The 17,334-nt window shown below is 38.0% G+C and overlaps 1 protein-coding gene across 7 annotated transcripts in view; it reads right to left on the reverse strand.

The window, feature by feature from the left end:
* mtmr4 (myotubularin related protein 4) overlaps positions 1-17,334 on the reverse strand; it is a 52,499-nt gene that overhangs the window by 26,223 nt on the left and 8,942 nt on the right. The window contains exon 1 of one of the 7 annotated variants that reach the window (XM_065251105.2): positions 6,450-6,734. The exons of the other annotated variants lie outside the window; for them this stretch is intronic. Within the exon in view, the coding sequence (XP_065107177.1) occupies positions 6,450-6,494 (45 nt within the window). The 5' untranslated portion in view covers positions 6,495-6,734. Of the gene's footprint in view, positions 1-6,449; positions 6,735-17,334 lie in introns of those variants that run through there. 7 annotated transcript variants of the gene reach the window in all.

Below are 17,334 nucleotides of genomic sequence, written 5' to 3' on the forward strand. Positions count from 1 at the left end.
TGTCGTAAGAAAAATAATAACGAAAAGGAATTTCTTGGTGGCGACCCATCTAAAAAGTTATTGACAGTGGTATAAGTCCCCTGGCTTTTTTGAGTTACAGTTTGCATCTTCATATTTCCAAGCAAGTTTTAACTTAAACATACCTCTGAACATTTGATGGGTAGCTTTGTGGTTATTTAAGACAAATGCTATCGTGCCGGAGACTCGATGACTGCTGCGCGGGCATTTCACTCACGCTATGTGTCAAAGTCACTCACGCTTGATGCGTCAAAGTCACATGTTGTACTGTTCAAATCATGATTGGTCACTGATAAGTACAATATTAAAGAAAACGATAAAATAACGTTATTAACCGGTTAATGGTAATTTTAAATAAACGTTTCTGTTCAGAACGATTAAAATTGATTTTGTTTTCGTTTTCGTTTTTGTTCCTGTTAAAATTTCGTTCGTTTCCGGTTTTCGTTTCCGTTCCTTGAACCGGTTCAGAGCCCTGGTTACAAACATACTCTCATCTACTGATGTCAACAGAGTCTGAGACTAATGCCTCATCTCTTTGTGTCTGTCACAGATGAATGAAGTGATGATAAATGCCAACACCTCTTAAATACGCATGATGTGAGAAAGAGGAAGACAGGTACATCAACATTTGAAGAGTGCAGATGCAAAACCCTTTAAGTGCATCTGACATGTTTTCTTGTATATTAGCATTTTTAGACTCTTAATGAATTACATCAACAAAGTATTTCTGAAATGCCTGAGGCCGGGATTAAACGGATTTGACGCGAAAGTATTTGATAAACATATAATACGTGCAAAGCAGCACATTGGGTTAATATCATTATGTCATTTTTGACAGAGATGCCATTTGGCAGCTTTTGCATTAGAGCTCCTCATATGATACATGAAATAATGATGATGCATGACAACAGCTGCTGGATCTAATGATTATGACAAAACACTGACATCATCATATACAGCACAAAAAACAAACAAAAAAAAGGTCTGAAATGATGCCAAACTACCAGAATTCACATTGGTTTGCAACACCCACAATTACATGGTGTGGATGAGAAGAGCATGTGATAAATCTGTGACATTAACAATCTGTCTATTTCATCTATAAATATAAAAAAATATATAAAAATAAATTCTCACAAGTCGTTTTTTCTGGCTAATATATCACATCACATCTTTTGATATTTTTCAGTGTACTGGTCAGTCCATAAATCCGTCTGTCATTTGGTTAAGTCAGTTTACAGGTTTAAAGAGCACCTATTTCATTGATAAAAAAAAAACATTATTTTGTGTATTTGGTATAATACAATGTGTTTGCGTGGTTTATTTTTAAAAAACACATTATTTTCCACATACCGTACATTTTTGTAGCTCCAGATTACACTCTGTGTCTCTGATTGGCCAGCTAATCTGTAAGTTGTGATTGGTCTGAATACCTCTGACATCAGCAGGAAATGTGGCGCTCCTTACCATGTTTGAAAGATTCGCTCACAATGCAATGCAAACAGGAGTTAACTTACAGGCTGCGAGTCTGAAATGGGAGGAATTATGATAATGTCGGTCTTTACTAAATCACCAACGCCAGGAAACCGTTTGTTGTAGTCCAAGAAAAGAGATTTACATTGGAGCCGATAACTCGCACCATCGTATACTTTGGGGTTTGTACCTTTTGCATATCGTTAACATGTAATAATACACACTTACACACCAAAGGAAATGAAAAATCGTGAATCGGACAATAGAAGCTTTTTAACACTGAGCGATTTAAAAGTGTCAAACAGAAGGTCTAAAAATGGGAACGTAAATGAGGTGAGCTACGCTATCCATCTAAAACCACAGTTTCTCCATTTATATCCATACACAAGAGACACACTGTAAATAACTATTATGCGTGTCTGACAGGCATTAAAGAGTCTGTGTTACTGTCAGTAGATAACAGAATTACTCATGACATCAGCAGCAGACGTCTGCTTACATATTCTGAGCTGTATATCCACGTCAGCATGGTCCTACCAACTAAATGAGTTAACTCATGGCAAGCGGATAGTCCAGAAATAAAAGTTCTGCTGGTCCTTTAAGCTTTTTTCCCCTGACAAAAATGTACCATGGTAACTACATGCATTAATGTGAACAGCCCCTTAAGAAACAACAGTGGCTGTAAGATATTTGGTGGAAATTTGCTTTTTTCTGCAATGTGTATTGTGATTTTGTGATATTGTGATGATGCACTTGACCAAATGCTTTGCATTGAGAATTGCAGATGCACACATTGCGGTGTGGATGCCGAAGCGATATATTGTGCAGCTAAATCTCCACACACGGGAAACTTCACCCTATAATGCTGTCGAACTTTCGGAAAAGCCTTTGAGTCAATATTGCCCTACGATCATCTAAAATGCTGTACACTAGATTTTGGAATAGAGCTCAATTGTAAAGTGCATTAAGTTTTCCTCTGTCAAACCCCCTCGGCCCCATCTTTGTAAATTAACCAGCACTTTCTGCATTAACCAGATGAACGGAGAGCCAATCTTTTCATTTCCAGCAGGCGTAGAGCCAGAAAGAGAAAGAGAGAGAGAGAGAGAGAGAGACGCAGTAACCGACCCTACAAACATCTTCATCAAACCCCCGTTCACAGTACGATCACAGGAGTGTGCAGCATGGCTAAAGACTCCTGAATCTCATATAAGGCGATATAGAAAGAGAGAGAGAGATTGATAGAGGAAAAAGTGACAGATCAATCTCTCCGATGTACTGGATTCATCATCATTCAATACCACGAGCCGTTCATCACTGAATGTGCATTTCTACTCTTTCAATCAGCCAACAGCTCGATTGTGCTGCGTCTGCAATCTGCAGCGAGTACTGACAGATAAATTTATTATAGAAAGGATGTGATGTTTGATATTCAGAGGTAAAGCACCTAAAAAGTCACTGCAAGTCTCTGAAGTGTCATGAAAAGGAGATTTCTTTCTCCTAATGAAGATCAGCTAGCAGAGTCGCTATAAAAAAAACTCAGACGGCTGTCGGGTCGTACAAGAGTCAGACAGACTGAAACCAAACACATCACAACACCCGCTAAGAAAAGACTGATGCTTCTTAAGCGGGATACATGACATGTATAGGACTCATAGTAGAACCAAAACATAAAAAATACTGACAAATGTAGAAAGGAGGCGGATACGAGAAGTGCTTTTCAGTACATCAGATCTTACGCTACAATTTCTGAGCAGAAATAAAACATTAAACTTATCAGAAGAGATCACTAGTTAAGCTACAGTTAAACTAAACATCTCTAGTGCTTCATCTCTACCATTAAAAAACAACGCCCATTACACCCCGAAGTCTTTCATCACTTTCTCAGTATGAGCTCCTGGGGATAAAGCCGATGTCTCCTGTAGACTTTGGGAACATGTATATTAAGGACACCGTGTGCCCGGATGCTCTGGTTTCTGCTTCGTCACGATCTCACCCTACTGCATCCTGTAAACTATACTATACCTCACTTTACCTCAACTGTGTACAGTAAAAAGCACAACAAAAGAAAAGGAGTTCTCCGGCGTTCTCTCCGCAAAAAAAAATAAAAATAAAAATAATATAAAATAATAATAATAATATTATAAAATAATATAAAGTACCATAAATAATAATAATAAAAATAATAATATTCTAAAATAATAATATAATATAATATAATATAATATAATATAATATAATATAAATACAAAAATAATAGTTCACTATATATTTGCTGGGAAAATCACCCAAAACCCCAGTTCTCATCATTACAGGACAGTCACAGGTCAGTATCATGGGACGTTTGTAGAGGGCAGCTATGGGTTTAATTTATTAATACAATCATCCACAGTAATCCATCTGAAAAGCACCCGAGTCAGATTGATTTTTAAAGATTATTACCGGATGATTGCTGTAAGCATGCAGGCCAAAACTCAAATATGGAGTCAGACACTTCCAGTTACACATCGCTGCCTTGTTGCCATGGCTACCGCCTCAGGACCATTTTACTCGTCTCCATTGAAATTATGTCTCCTATCTCAACTCCCATGTGTCAAAGTTATTTTATGTTAAAAAAAAACACTCTCAGACTTCTGATGTTGTTCACCTTTTCATGCACCTATTCATGTTAAGATTTATGTTAAAATGTGTGAGGTACTCGGTTTTCAATGGGATACCAAAAGCTAATTTCATATTATTAAAAATAAATATACATACATTTTAACATACACATTATTAACTCTTTCAAATTCTCCATGAAAGATTTCTGTAGTGTTTTGTATAGAGATAGAGAAAAAGAGAGAGATTTTCTTGCTGCTACTGAATATTTCAGAAGCAGGAATATTTGAAAAGATCAGAGATGCACCAGGTCCCGGACAAAGCCCTCAGATGTACAAAGATATCTGGGTCAGTTTAACACACACACACACACACACACACACACACACACACACACACACACACACACACACACACACACACACACACACACTTCTGCATGTAGATGACCACCTGTCTAACCTCACAACTGATGGATCCACATTTTTAAAAACATGTGCATGTTAACCTTTAACTTCAGTGACCTTCATCCAATGACAGTGATGTCCAGATCAGTGTAAATGTGATGTCTGTATAAGTGCAGTTAACATGGACATATATGAACTCAGTTTATTGTTATAGTTTCAGCTTTAAACTCTCTCTCTCTCTCGAGGAGGTTTATTCACGGCATGCAAAACAACCGGCACCTCGCACCTGTGACCACTCATCAGTTGTATATTGCACTTCTTATATAGATAACGCACAAGCTGTGCTTGGCAACAGCCTACGGTTATACTAATGCATGATATGACTTAATAAAGAAAAAATATTTAATAATTTATTAAACAAAATTTTTGTATTACATGTATACTTTGTGTCCTGCCTTACTTTGCAAAAAACACAGTAAAACATTCTCTATTGTATTTATACAAGATATTCCTGGACTATAATTAAAGTGTAAACACCTTACTAAATGTTTACGTGCAAACTCAGATGCCAAGTCATAATTAAGAGAAAATAAACACAAAATGCACTTTACAAGTACAATACAAGTCTGTACAAGTCTTATAAAGACTGTGTAGATATTAAAAAGATGTACAACTTGCGAGCTACAAGAAGACTCGTCTGATCACTGAAACCTTTATAATGTCGAGAAAACGGCTTACAGATGAAAGTGTGTTAGTCACGACCTCCCATCTGCCGGCAGGGTTTTATTGCGATTCATCCGCAGGTCCGCAGCAGGGACGATGAAACCTCACTGCTGCCAACGTGGCTCAGAAAGCGGGAGGGCATAAATGTGCACACGTCTCACACACAAGATTGACAGACAGAGAGATGATGCAGCTCGTGCACGCACAGAAAATACATGCAAATATGCAAAATCATGCACGTGCATGCACACACACTTTCAGTTAATTATAAAAACTAAACTGTAGTTATAAAAGTAACTATAAAGTAATACCACAAACAGTTTTATTAGGGATGTAAACGACAACATCTTTGAACAGATTAGTTGATCTTGAAGACACCTGCTGTGTTTATGGTGGTTTAGGTTTGGCGAACAGTTTCTCAGGGGTTCAAACACAGCTAGACGGGCACAAAATGGAACAAAATTGGGTTTATTTTTTATATTAAATGTCATGCAAGCTTTCATGGCTTTGTTCATGGCAAGAGTTATAAATAAAATGTTTAATGTTGGATTTTCTCCAATCTTTAACCTTCACTATTCCTTCTTTTCAAAACAATAAAAAGTGGAAACTTGTCTCAAATATTGTTAAATACAGGCAATAATCTTTAAAGCAAATGCATTTCCGATCTAAATCGGGCGACAGCGATGCTGAACGGTCATAGGGTCACCGGGAAGGTCCTGAAGATAAAACTCCATAAAATCCATTTGTCTCTCACAGTCCACTGAACTCACTCATTAACATACAACAACATAACACAGAGTCTCAGCTTCACAGCATCACAACTGCTGTTGGATCTCATTATGTATCCAGATCAAACCCTTAAACTATGTAGAGTTATATAGTTATAAAACAGGCAACACGTCACTGTAAGCATGAGAGAATACAAACTACAAAAATTAAACATTGAGTCAAAAAAATCATCACAAATAGCAGCCTGAACATGTCATACAAATCTACAAAAAAAAACTATGTTTAAATATAAAACAATATGTATATTATAAACTTCTCTTCTGTTCATCAAACATCCCTGTTTTCTCTCCAAGTCCTGGCCGAGAGCTTCACAAACACACAGACTTAACAATCATTTCTTTACTAAAAGCAACTCACATACGTCTTTACGGTCGCGTGCATTCAAACGCCAAATCGCAGATGCAATGAAAACTCTCACACAGAGAAACACAGATCATCACTTACGAAGCAGTTAAGCATGTAGCAGGAGACACGGCCGGCCCGCCTCATGGTGCGAAGAAGGCGGGCACGGTTGCCCGGGTGACACGAACTCTGAGAACAACCGCAGAACCAACCGGCAAAAACATCCTTCCCTCCGTGAAGATCTGCGTGTGTCCCACCACCTCACGCTAACAGAATAATCATTTCCTTTTCCGGCTGTACAGAGATACAGTCTATCGGTTCTTGTTGCTCAGGTGAGCAGAATAATCCAGAACAACATGAGAGGTTCTCCGTATGAAGAGATTTGCCGGTGTGTCAGCGCAGAGGAGAGAGAGAAGAAGAAAGGGTATTGCCTCATGCTAAGCTCCGCCCCCATCCGCAGCATCCTTACCCCCACCCTTCCTCACGTGCATCCTCGCTCTTCCTCTCTCTCTCTCTCTCTCTCTCTCTCTTTATTCCTGCACTCACCCTTCACCGAGATTTCATCCATGCCAGCTTGCAGCCTCAGCAAGAGCGGCCCATCCATGTGATCAAGCTGAGGCCGGCATCTTCAGGCATCTTATGATCTGACTCAATATTTTTTGCAGTGATTGCAAAATTATTTTTATTCAAGTGCAATTCTATTTAAAACTCCTGTTGATGGTAACAACACAAGTTAATTAATAAAATATAATAAAAATAATTCAAAACTAGGCCTGCATGAAAATGTGTGATAGGCAATTCTACTGCTGCCGGTTGCAATAGCAATATTTCTTGCGGTATATAATTTCCCGAGGTGAGAGAAAGGTATTTTTTTATTTAGATATGTAATTATCATACTGAAATAAACAGGTAATACATATTCTTTTTATGTAATTAAAATCTAAATCAGGCTACACTGCAAAAAATGATTTTTTTTCAAGAAAAAAATTCTTAGTATTTGTCTTGCATAAAACAAGCAGAAAAATCTGCCAATGGGTAAGCAAATTTTCCTTGAATTTTTCTTGAATGTAGTGTTGTAAAAAAATTTTAAAGATTTTTTGCTTACCCCATTGGCAGATTTTTTTGCTTGCTTTATGCAAAAAAATCATTTTTATTTGATTTTGATTAAACTAGACTTATTTTCTTTTTTGCTCATCAAGAAAAAGCATCTTAATTTAAGAATTTTTAGATATTTTTACTGAAAACAAAACGTTGTTTTTTTGCAGTGTAAAAGCAAACTATTTCAGGCGTAGTTTTTTTATGTTCAAGTTCATCGCTGCAGTTTTCCTTGCTTGTCTCCATATTTATTTTCTGCTCTTTGCTTTAAGCCGTTAGGTTCACCTTTAAGCCCACGGTCTAGTCAATAGTATTAGGGCTGGGTATCGATTCAGATTTTCCAGATCGATTCGATTTCGATTCACAAGCTATAGAATCGATTCGATTTCGATTCAATTTTCGATTCTGGTTCTCGGGCCGGTTTTTATACTCGATTCTCGATTCAACACAATGAATATAGATTTAATACAAATACTATATACATAAAAAGAACAGTGAACAGCAGGTTACAAGTGGGAAATTAATAAAATCGATGAAGCACCTGAAACCATGAATGAATGACAGGCTTGCCTCTCGCTCCTTGGTAACATCGCGCAAGGCAAAAAAGAAAGTGATCTAGATTCAATTTACGTAAATCTTTTGTTCAATGTTTGCAGAAATAAATATGAAAGAAAAAAATCGATTCTGCTTTTTGAGAATCGATTCTGAATTGACCACGTTTTAAAAAACGATTAATCGAAGAAAAAAAATTTGCCCAGCCCTAAATAGTATACCACAGTATAAGACCTATTTGGCGGGTATTTAGTAAGGCCCCTTCTGATTGGTCTAATTTGGACAATTTTACAATTTAAACCATGTCTTATTTCCTGTGTCTGTGTAATTTAATGTAACATTTGTGTCCTTTAAATAAAGAGCTCATGCCGCGATAAGTCATTAAATAAAACGTATCCATCCTATTTGTCTTTTTTCCTCTACTACACACACATTCACTTTCATGTGCGTTCATTGTCAGTATTCACTCATAACATTGAGATGCGGCGCATGGCTGCAGCACAGGGGGAGGGGAATGCATCAGTGAGCAGTCACGATGAGCGAGAGACACTGAGAAAAAGAAGAGAGAGAGTATGCAGCGTACACCAATGACACAGCATTCTTCAGCGTCTCTCCCCCTCCCTCACGTTAATCTCTCCTATTGTAACACACTGAATAAGTCTCTCTCTCTCTTTCTCTCTCTCTCTGTGTGTATTCCCAGCATGCATTGCTGTCTGCTCTATAAGGACATGCTGTAATAGTCCTGGCTGTAAAAGGGACACCGTTCAACACGTCTTTCCTCGCTTGGAGCGTGACGGACGTGCCACGATGCGCTATTCTGAGATCGTCACACCCCTGCAGGAGGGTCATGCAAAAGAACATTTGATGCCCCCTTGTCTTAATATGCCATATAGATAGAACGGCACATTTTTGTCTGAAATAACCTACTTCGTTAAATTAGTATTATTTTATGACATCCTCCTTGAGGATGTGATATTTTTGGTGTGAAAACAGCAGCACCAAACATCGGTTCGTATAATAAGTACGGCTGCCACTAACGACTATTTTTTATATCGATTGACTAATTTATCGATTAATCGATTATTGTAACGACTAATTTACCACCAAGAATAAACAAACATTCAATCAAACATTCCTAAATCCCAATAACGTGGCATACTCTTTTAATATTGTATATGAATACTATTTACTAGAGATGCTCCGATCAGCATTTTTGGGGCCGATTACCAAGATCATGATCTGCCGATCGCCGATCAGTGCCGATCACAGAATGGCAGTGGAATGGGAATCTTTTATCTATAATCTAGCACCATTTGTAGAAATGAAACTAACTATAAATTAGGTATATTATTTTTTAAGAGAATCAAATAAATAAGCACAACAAATATTTCTTCTTGCAAAGAGGAATGTAGTATGGCTTTAAAAAGGTTTATGTCTGTTAGAAGTAATGAAAATAAAACAATTCACAACCTTTACTGTATGAATTAAATATACACGCATTCATATGAAGTACAACATGAACGCTATGATGACAAAAGTAAACAAAGATCGGCTCTTGAGATCGGCAAATTTAGCGAGTGCCGATCGCCCCATTTAATGCCGTTATCGGCCAATTATCAATCGGAGCATCCCTAGTATTTACTAACTGAAAGTGATGCACGGGTTTTATTTTGGACTTTTCTTTTACATTTGAAGACAGAATGCTATGTTGTCCCAGGAATAGCGGTCCATGATTTCAAAGAATCGCGAGTAGGACTGGGCAAAAACATTTTTTTTCAAATTAATGGTTTTTTTTACGTGGCCGATTCAAAAGCGATTCTTAAAGCCCACGAATCGTTTTTTTCCCATACCTATTTCTGCAAACATGAATATAATATAATATAATATAATATAATATAATATAATATAATATAATATAATATAATATAATATAATATAATATAATATAATATAATATAATATAATATAATATAATATAATATAATATAATATAATAATCTGTATAATCTATATTTATTAAGTTGAATCGAAAATTGAATATAAAAATCGGCCCGAGAATTGGAATTGAACTGAGAATCGAAATCAAATCGATTTTATAGCTTGTGAATCGAAATCGAATCAATCTGAAACATCTGGGGCCTCATTTATAAAGCGTGCGTACTCAAAAATCCACAACAAAGTCCATATTTATAAAAATAAGCTAAGCACTTTTCCACGTCAGGGTCTGAGCAGACGTACACACTTTTGCTTGTCTGATTGCTGCAGGTTTTTGGAAATATAAGCCATTCTTGCTGTTTGAAATTGGGTTTAAACATTGACAAGCGCTCTTTTATATGTCTGACATTAATTACTCATTGTTTAAAGGCAGAGATCTGAAACTGCTCGGCTGTGCGCACAAGTTCAAGTTCATTTGTGATTTATGGATTTGAAAGGGGTACGCGCGTTTTCTGCGCGTACGTTCGATTTATGAATCACACGTACGCATTTTTGTTAAATGATCGTAAGATCAAATGTAGGATGGTTTTTACGCAGCATTTTATAAATGAGGCCCCTGAAGCGATACCCAGCCCTTATCGTGAGAACAGACTGCTCCGCATGCTTTCTAATTGCTCTTGCGATACTATTATGTTTTTTGCGGATCAATCTGCCATCAGGTGGTCGGGCGCAGCAGATGGCTGAACATTATCAAACGCAGACACAGATCAATCGAAATTATCAATCAATTCCTGTCCTCGTGACCCTTTTCTTTAAAAATAAGATTTTAAAAGCGCTGCCTAAACGGATGAGTTAACTGACAAAAAATGATGGTAGCTTTGCATTTTCCGGCAGCTCTTCGGATGTTCATGCATCGAGCTGGTAGTACTGTGATATGCCAACGAAACCTTACAGAGTTTACAAACCAGCCTTTTATTACCAGCTTATCTGAAGTACTTCCATACTTAAGATCCTTTCGGCATTTGATAACTTTTCCTAACTTACTCATTTGACATTGCACTCGACCCCGCTTTATTATTTGGAAATTGTTGCTTACCGAGCCGAGGCAATAGACATAAATATTGATGTCGACTAATTATCAGTGTCGACGCAGTCGATTGTGTCGACAAATCGCGACAGCTCTAATAATAAGTAAATGTAAATAAGGGCATTTTCACAGGCGTTTTCACATTAGCACTTTTCGGTACATTTGGATGATGTGAACGCTGTCTTCCGAACTCGGGTGCGCACCCGCGAAACATACTCGAGTCCGCTTAAAAAGGGTGGTCTGGGGTTCGTTTCATGTGAACTCCAGATCGGTTCGCTGCTAATGTGAGCGCAAACATACCAAATCGCGGAAGTGAACCGCTGTTTATTACGTATTATATGGAATGTCCCACGAAAACAGACGTGTGTGTTTGTGTGCATGCACTTACCTTGACAACAAAATGCATAGAATGCTTGCTTGAGTTTTGTTCTTATTTTTTTAAACCTTTGGTTTTGTTTTCAACTAAATAATACAGAAACGCACTTTCGTCTGTCTGCTGCAAACATACTAAAGTCGTTTTGATGACAACGCGGTCTGTCCGCCGACGTCAATTTTTGCAGAGGCATTCAGAAATCATCTCTCTGCTTGGAGTTCGTCAATCACGCTTGTCGTCTTCTCGTTAACAGCGGTTGCCAAGCAACATGAGAACGCGCCGGCTGCAGCTTGATGATGCAAGCGTACCGCGGTTCGGATGCAAAAATAATATGTGAACACTGTCCATGGGGGGCATGGGGAGGGGGAAGCAATCGAACTCGGGTTCGGACCAGGCAATCGCACCAAATGTGAAACCGTCCTAATTGTATCAATATCTGGTTTGCTTTTGTGCTATAATTTGTTTCGGTTTACACAAATCAGTATGAAAATCTAATTTTGGGCTTCTATAGAAAAAAAACTTTGTAACTACAAGAAAATAAGCTTTTTTAGCCAAACAGTGTTTAACAAGAAGAGAAACAGGCCAGAAGTGTAATAACACGGACATTACAGCAACAGGTCATTCAAATCAAACACATGGTCCATGGCATTAGCTGATCACTTTCTTTAATCTCTCACATGCAGTAAAAACTCAATGAGGATGAGGAAGGGGCTTAAGAATGAATGATTAAGAAGAAGCTTAGTCACATCATGGACCTTATGCACATACACAACAAAATAACAGAGATTACTATCATGACAGATATGATGTAACCATGATGTTTATTTTAGGAAAGGTGGCTGCCCTCACAGCACAACAAAACAGTCACATATCACACACAAGCAACACGCTGGTGGACACGTGGCAGAACAGAGAAGAAGATGTTGGAAAAAAGTTTGCATCATCTTTCATCAAATTGCAATTTCTCTTGTCGATGTAATGAAGTGAATGCACTCAGATATAATCAGGTCAAGGTGAGATACACTCGAGAATTATTAAACAGCAGGTGCACGAGTATGATGATGAATACATTACACAGCAGCACAAGACTGTACAGAAACACACGTCATAAATCACCCTCACGGACACGTCACGTACGTGACAACATACAGTAAGCAGCACAAGGTAAAGAGGTCATAGATCACCCGGAAGGAGTTAATTTTAAAAACAATGACCAGCTGACTGTAAAATACGTCAGGGTCGCTGTCAGTAGAAATGTTATCCAGGGTCCTGTGAGGTCGACTACAGCAGGGGTCCCCAACCTTTTTTACACCGCGGACCAGTTTCACCCTTGAAAAAAGTGTGCACCGGCCGGGGGGGTTGTGTTGGTTGCCGTTCAAACAAAGTGCTGAAAATTCTCCTTTGCCAAATGTATATCGTTTTAAACGGAGGTAAAGATCAAAGAACCACACGTTAGGAAAATTAATAACGGCTTTATTTTAATAGACGTGTAAAACCATATTTTGACAGATTACTTTAACTTTTTAACGAGTTTGCCTGCCCATTTAGTCTTAATAATTAACGGTAAATGAACTTGACTTGCTGTTCTCGGAGGCAGATCAAACTTTAGGTCGGGCTCGGGCCCCAAGTTCAAGTAACAGAACAGAAGAAAAAAAATTTGCAGTGAAGGAGGAGCGATGTCAGAAGAATTGCGGCTATGTGCGAAGACTCTCATTTACCATATACTTTTTATAACGACTGACTGTTTCCTTTCAAATCTACGTTAAAAGTGTATTTGTTAAAATATTTCTGCAGTAAAAGAGTTTATTTTTAAAAGCCTGCAATTACTTTTCAGTCATTTACGATGTCACAGAGTTGATCGTCTTCACGCGTGACGCATTGACATGTTTTGTGTGATAAATTGGCAAATGATTCATGAAGTCATACCTCTGCAATTATTTGATCAATTGTGTTTTAGAAGTATGCTCAAACTCTAATGACAGTTGTGTGATCGCCGATGCACTGGTAGAGAGAGAAAAAGAGAAAGAGAGGGAGCGGCTCGGTAGAAAAGTTGAAGCTTAAAGGACAAAATATTAAACTATTACGTAGCTATTATATACATTTTTTTCAGGATGTTCTTGCAACCCGATGGCAACTTGTCCACGACCCGATACTGGGTCGTGACCCGGTGGTTGGGGACCTCTGGACTACAGTAAAGCCTGCTCGTTTTTGGCAATACAGACCATTTTGGGATGAATGACAAAATATAAGTTTACATGCAAGTCAAAGCCTCATGTAAGATGCAACAACCTTTATTAAAACAGTATACCGATGTCTGTATGGGTGCTCTGCGACAACGGCCGATTACATTGTAGCATTCTTACCCAAACTCTTTAGAAACACAAATTCTGTGAGAGAGTAATTCGAGTAAAAGATTTGTAATAAAAGTAAACTATGAGCTAATTTAGATTTTTTAAATATCATTCTCTCATCTGGATCCTCTAGATTGCAGTAAGTCTAAATTAACTGGATCCAGGAGCTGTAACAAGACTCTTAATGGGTTCATATGAAGCTCCTGTGGCAATAAAACAGCCTGAACTAAATTTTACCTTAGCCCTTATATGTAAAGTCCTGCACTTCCTAGGTTTTTTCCACAGCATCTGAACTAGGGATGCGGGATAATTCACTGGTGATATCATGTGCATCTCATCAGTAAAGCCGGTTCCTTAATTAGTAGTAAATTGCCATCACCTGCTAATCAGATGGAGCAGCATTTACTACACAAAGCCGTAGTTCAGTGACAAGCTGGGCCATATTGCATGCAATACGTCCGCATAATTAATGCAAAATTGCCCCAATTGTCAGTGAACTACGGCTTTGTGTAGTAAATGCCACTCCATCTGAAAGCAGGTGATTTACTACTAATCATGGAACCAACTTCACTGACGACATGCGCAATGACAATCACATGCAAATTATCGCCCATCCCTAATCTGAACTTTGCTAATGATCCGTGATTTCTCTCCCGAGAAACCACACACGTGCATTTTGTTCATAAGGAGGGCGTGATGCGCTGTTCTGTCATGCTAGTGAACAATCTCAGAGCTCCCTGATCTTTGCTTCAGTCCAGTTTGCAGACATTTCTCGTCGTGAATGTTGGATTTGTGTTTAAATCCCTGTGTCAAAGAGCTGAACCATAACTGCTTGTTGCAATGACATGTGCGTCCTCACTACGACACGCCCTTTACGGCATTGTTTCAGCGTCTTGTTCACACATGATGTGTTCTGTGAATGTAACGGCAATGTTACTAGGTCCTCTTTACCTCTGCCAATTTTACAAAAGTTTTCTGAGACCAAATTGCTGTGTGAAAGGGGTTTTAGTCTCACTCAAACACAGGCCATTATTCAACAGAACTTTACTAAAAGAAGCTCTAGTAAAACTCACATTGCTAAACTCAATACCAGCACTTTTGTTTTCCAACCGAACAAAAGTCTGACTGACTTCAATTGAAAAAGAAAGTTGAACAGAAACACATTGTGTTATTTGGGAATTTGAACGCAGGCACACCTGTTTGTCAAGCCTGTGAGCTAATAAGAACTGAATCGTAATTAAGGTAACAAACGAATGCAGAATTGGTGGAAAATCAGAATTTTTGTCAGAATAACAATAAACAGGTTTGCAAATAAAATTATATAAATTTAGTTAGAAATGCCATATAGCAATGCATGTTACTTTTTCGAATTTAAAAATTAAAATGTTCTTGATCATGACCTTTAAAAGGTGTGTGGCTTCCAACTTCATTTTATGTTCTTAAAGCCACAATTTGTAAGATTTTTGTGACAAAATATCCCAAACCACTTGCACAGTGTGATGTAGTTCATGTTCAGTTGTGCACTTACATTATCCCAAAAGTTCCCAAGGATTTGAAAATCCAAAGAAGTTTCTATTTTAAATAATGGCTTGTCCCTTGTAATTGTTGCCCTTTTTGTAACTTAAGTCTAAGACTCCGAAAATAATTTGTTTAAACATACAGGTGTTAAAACATTAATCCATAAACATGATTAACAAATTCCTTCGTATCTCTTCATAATATCATTACACTCTAAAAAAACAAACGGTGCTATATAGCACCAAAACAATTGCTTTGGATCGTAACGATAGAAGAACCATTTTAGTGCCATATAGCACCGGTGAAGAACCAGTGAAGCACCAGTGAAGCACCAGTGAAGCACCAGTGAAGCACCAGTGTAGAACCATATAGGGGCCATATAGCACCACATATGGTTCTACATAGCACTATATGGTTCTACACAGGTGCTTCACTGGTGCTTCACTGGTGCTTCACTGGTTCTTCACCGGTGCTATATGGCACTAAAAATGGTTCTTCTATCGTTACGATCCAAAGCAACTGTTTTGGTGCTATATAGCACCGTTTGTTTTTTAGAGTGCTAAGCTTCGCCTTGTTATTGTAAAATAGCAAACTCTTATGGTGAAAATCCTACATATTGTGCCTTTATGGATGGGTACAAGCAAAGTATGTTGTCTTCAATTGACTAACTTCCTTACTACAAAAATTAAACAAAACAAACATAAAATTAGTTATTGACAAACAATGGAGAAGAGAAAGTGATTGAAGAAAAGTTAACACATTGAATGTGTCTGCACAGGCACAATTTTCTCTAGACAATTAAAGACGCCACACAATGTAAACAGCCTCTGTTGTGGTCCAAAAAGGACCATTGAATATTAGACCAACCATACGGCCTCATGCCCTGAATTCCTCTCACGCTCCACTGGACAAAAACATGATGACTTTATGAACAGCTCCACACACGAACAAATCGCTCTGTTCTGGATCCACCGCAGTACAGTACAGTATTGGCCTGGCAGTGATTTACATTGGCCTTAAGCAGAGAGGATCACATACGTTCTTAAGTGAGACAAGAGACAGGCGATTCTTTGTTTACAGCAGACGCTAAGTGTTTAATAAGAGTCAAGGGGATGCATTCGCTCGCATGCAGAGTATGACATCATTATTCAATACTTTAGCGTAAACCCCATAGCTGTTTGTAAATAAAAAAAACTGTTGCTTAAAGAGCATTAAAACACATGTGGACAACTGCGAAAATGTGCATTTTGGGCCGCAAAAGAACAGTTCAGAAACAGTAATGAGTTCATTAAATGGAGGCAATGCATAATTATACAACTTCTTTGTGTCATCCCTATAGTCCATAACTGTGTTAAACTGTCTTTGAAGGTGTACTGCTTTGTATCGTTATTTTAAGTAAGCGAATATCGTATCGGCACAGAAATGTTGTATCGGTGCATCTCTAGCCTAGACTACAGCAACGCTTGTCTCAGCCTCAGACGTCACAGCCACAGACCGTTGGCTGAACAACTAATGCATTTAACTGGAAAAACTTTGGCGTATTCAAAGTCATCCTCTGATTGGTTAAATTGTACAAGATCTGCAGGAGACGTGTGTCGCGTTCTTTAACGGTCCACCTGGAAACTTGTTGTAAATGTCACAATTGGGACAGAGATTGTGAGAGTTTATTTAAACGTTCACGTTATATATTTTGGTTGAATTCGCGAGTTTTTACAAATTTAACAGCTTAACTAGGCTTAGATTAAAGATATAAAAAAATTCATTGAAGCGAATCGTTATTGCATCGAAAAAAATTTTTATGTATCACAAACATTGCACCCCTGGCGGAAATAGTCGATACTGTATCGTATCGCAACTGTCCGACTTACACCACCATTTGGAATAGTTTCATACAAAAATGGTCATATGCATGAGCCATGTTCATGGGGTCGGACCGCTAACTTGAAATATTGCAGCAAAAAGATGAAATAAAATCCAAGATCTGAGTCACAAAACCAGACGGCAGGCCAAGCGTGTTTTTATACAGTGGATACGTGGTGAGGTATTAGCATTCACTGACCTCTCTTCAAACACGTA

This window comes from Paramisgurnus dabryanus, chromosome 5 (assembly GCF_030506205.2).
Source record: "Paramisgurnus dabryanus chromosome 5, PD_genome_1.1, whole genome shotgun sequence".
In the NCBI taxonomy this organism is placed as follows: domain Eukaryota; kingdom Metazoa; phylum Chordata; class Actinopteri; order Cypriniformes; family Cobitidae; genus Paramisgurnus; species Paramisgurnus dabryanus.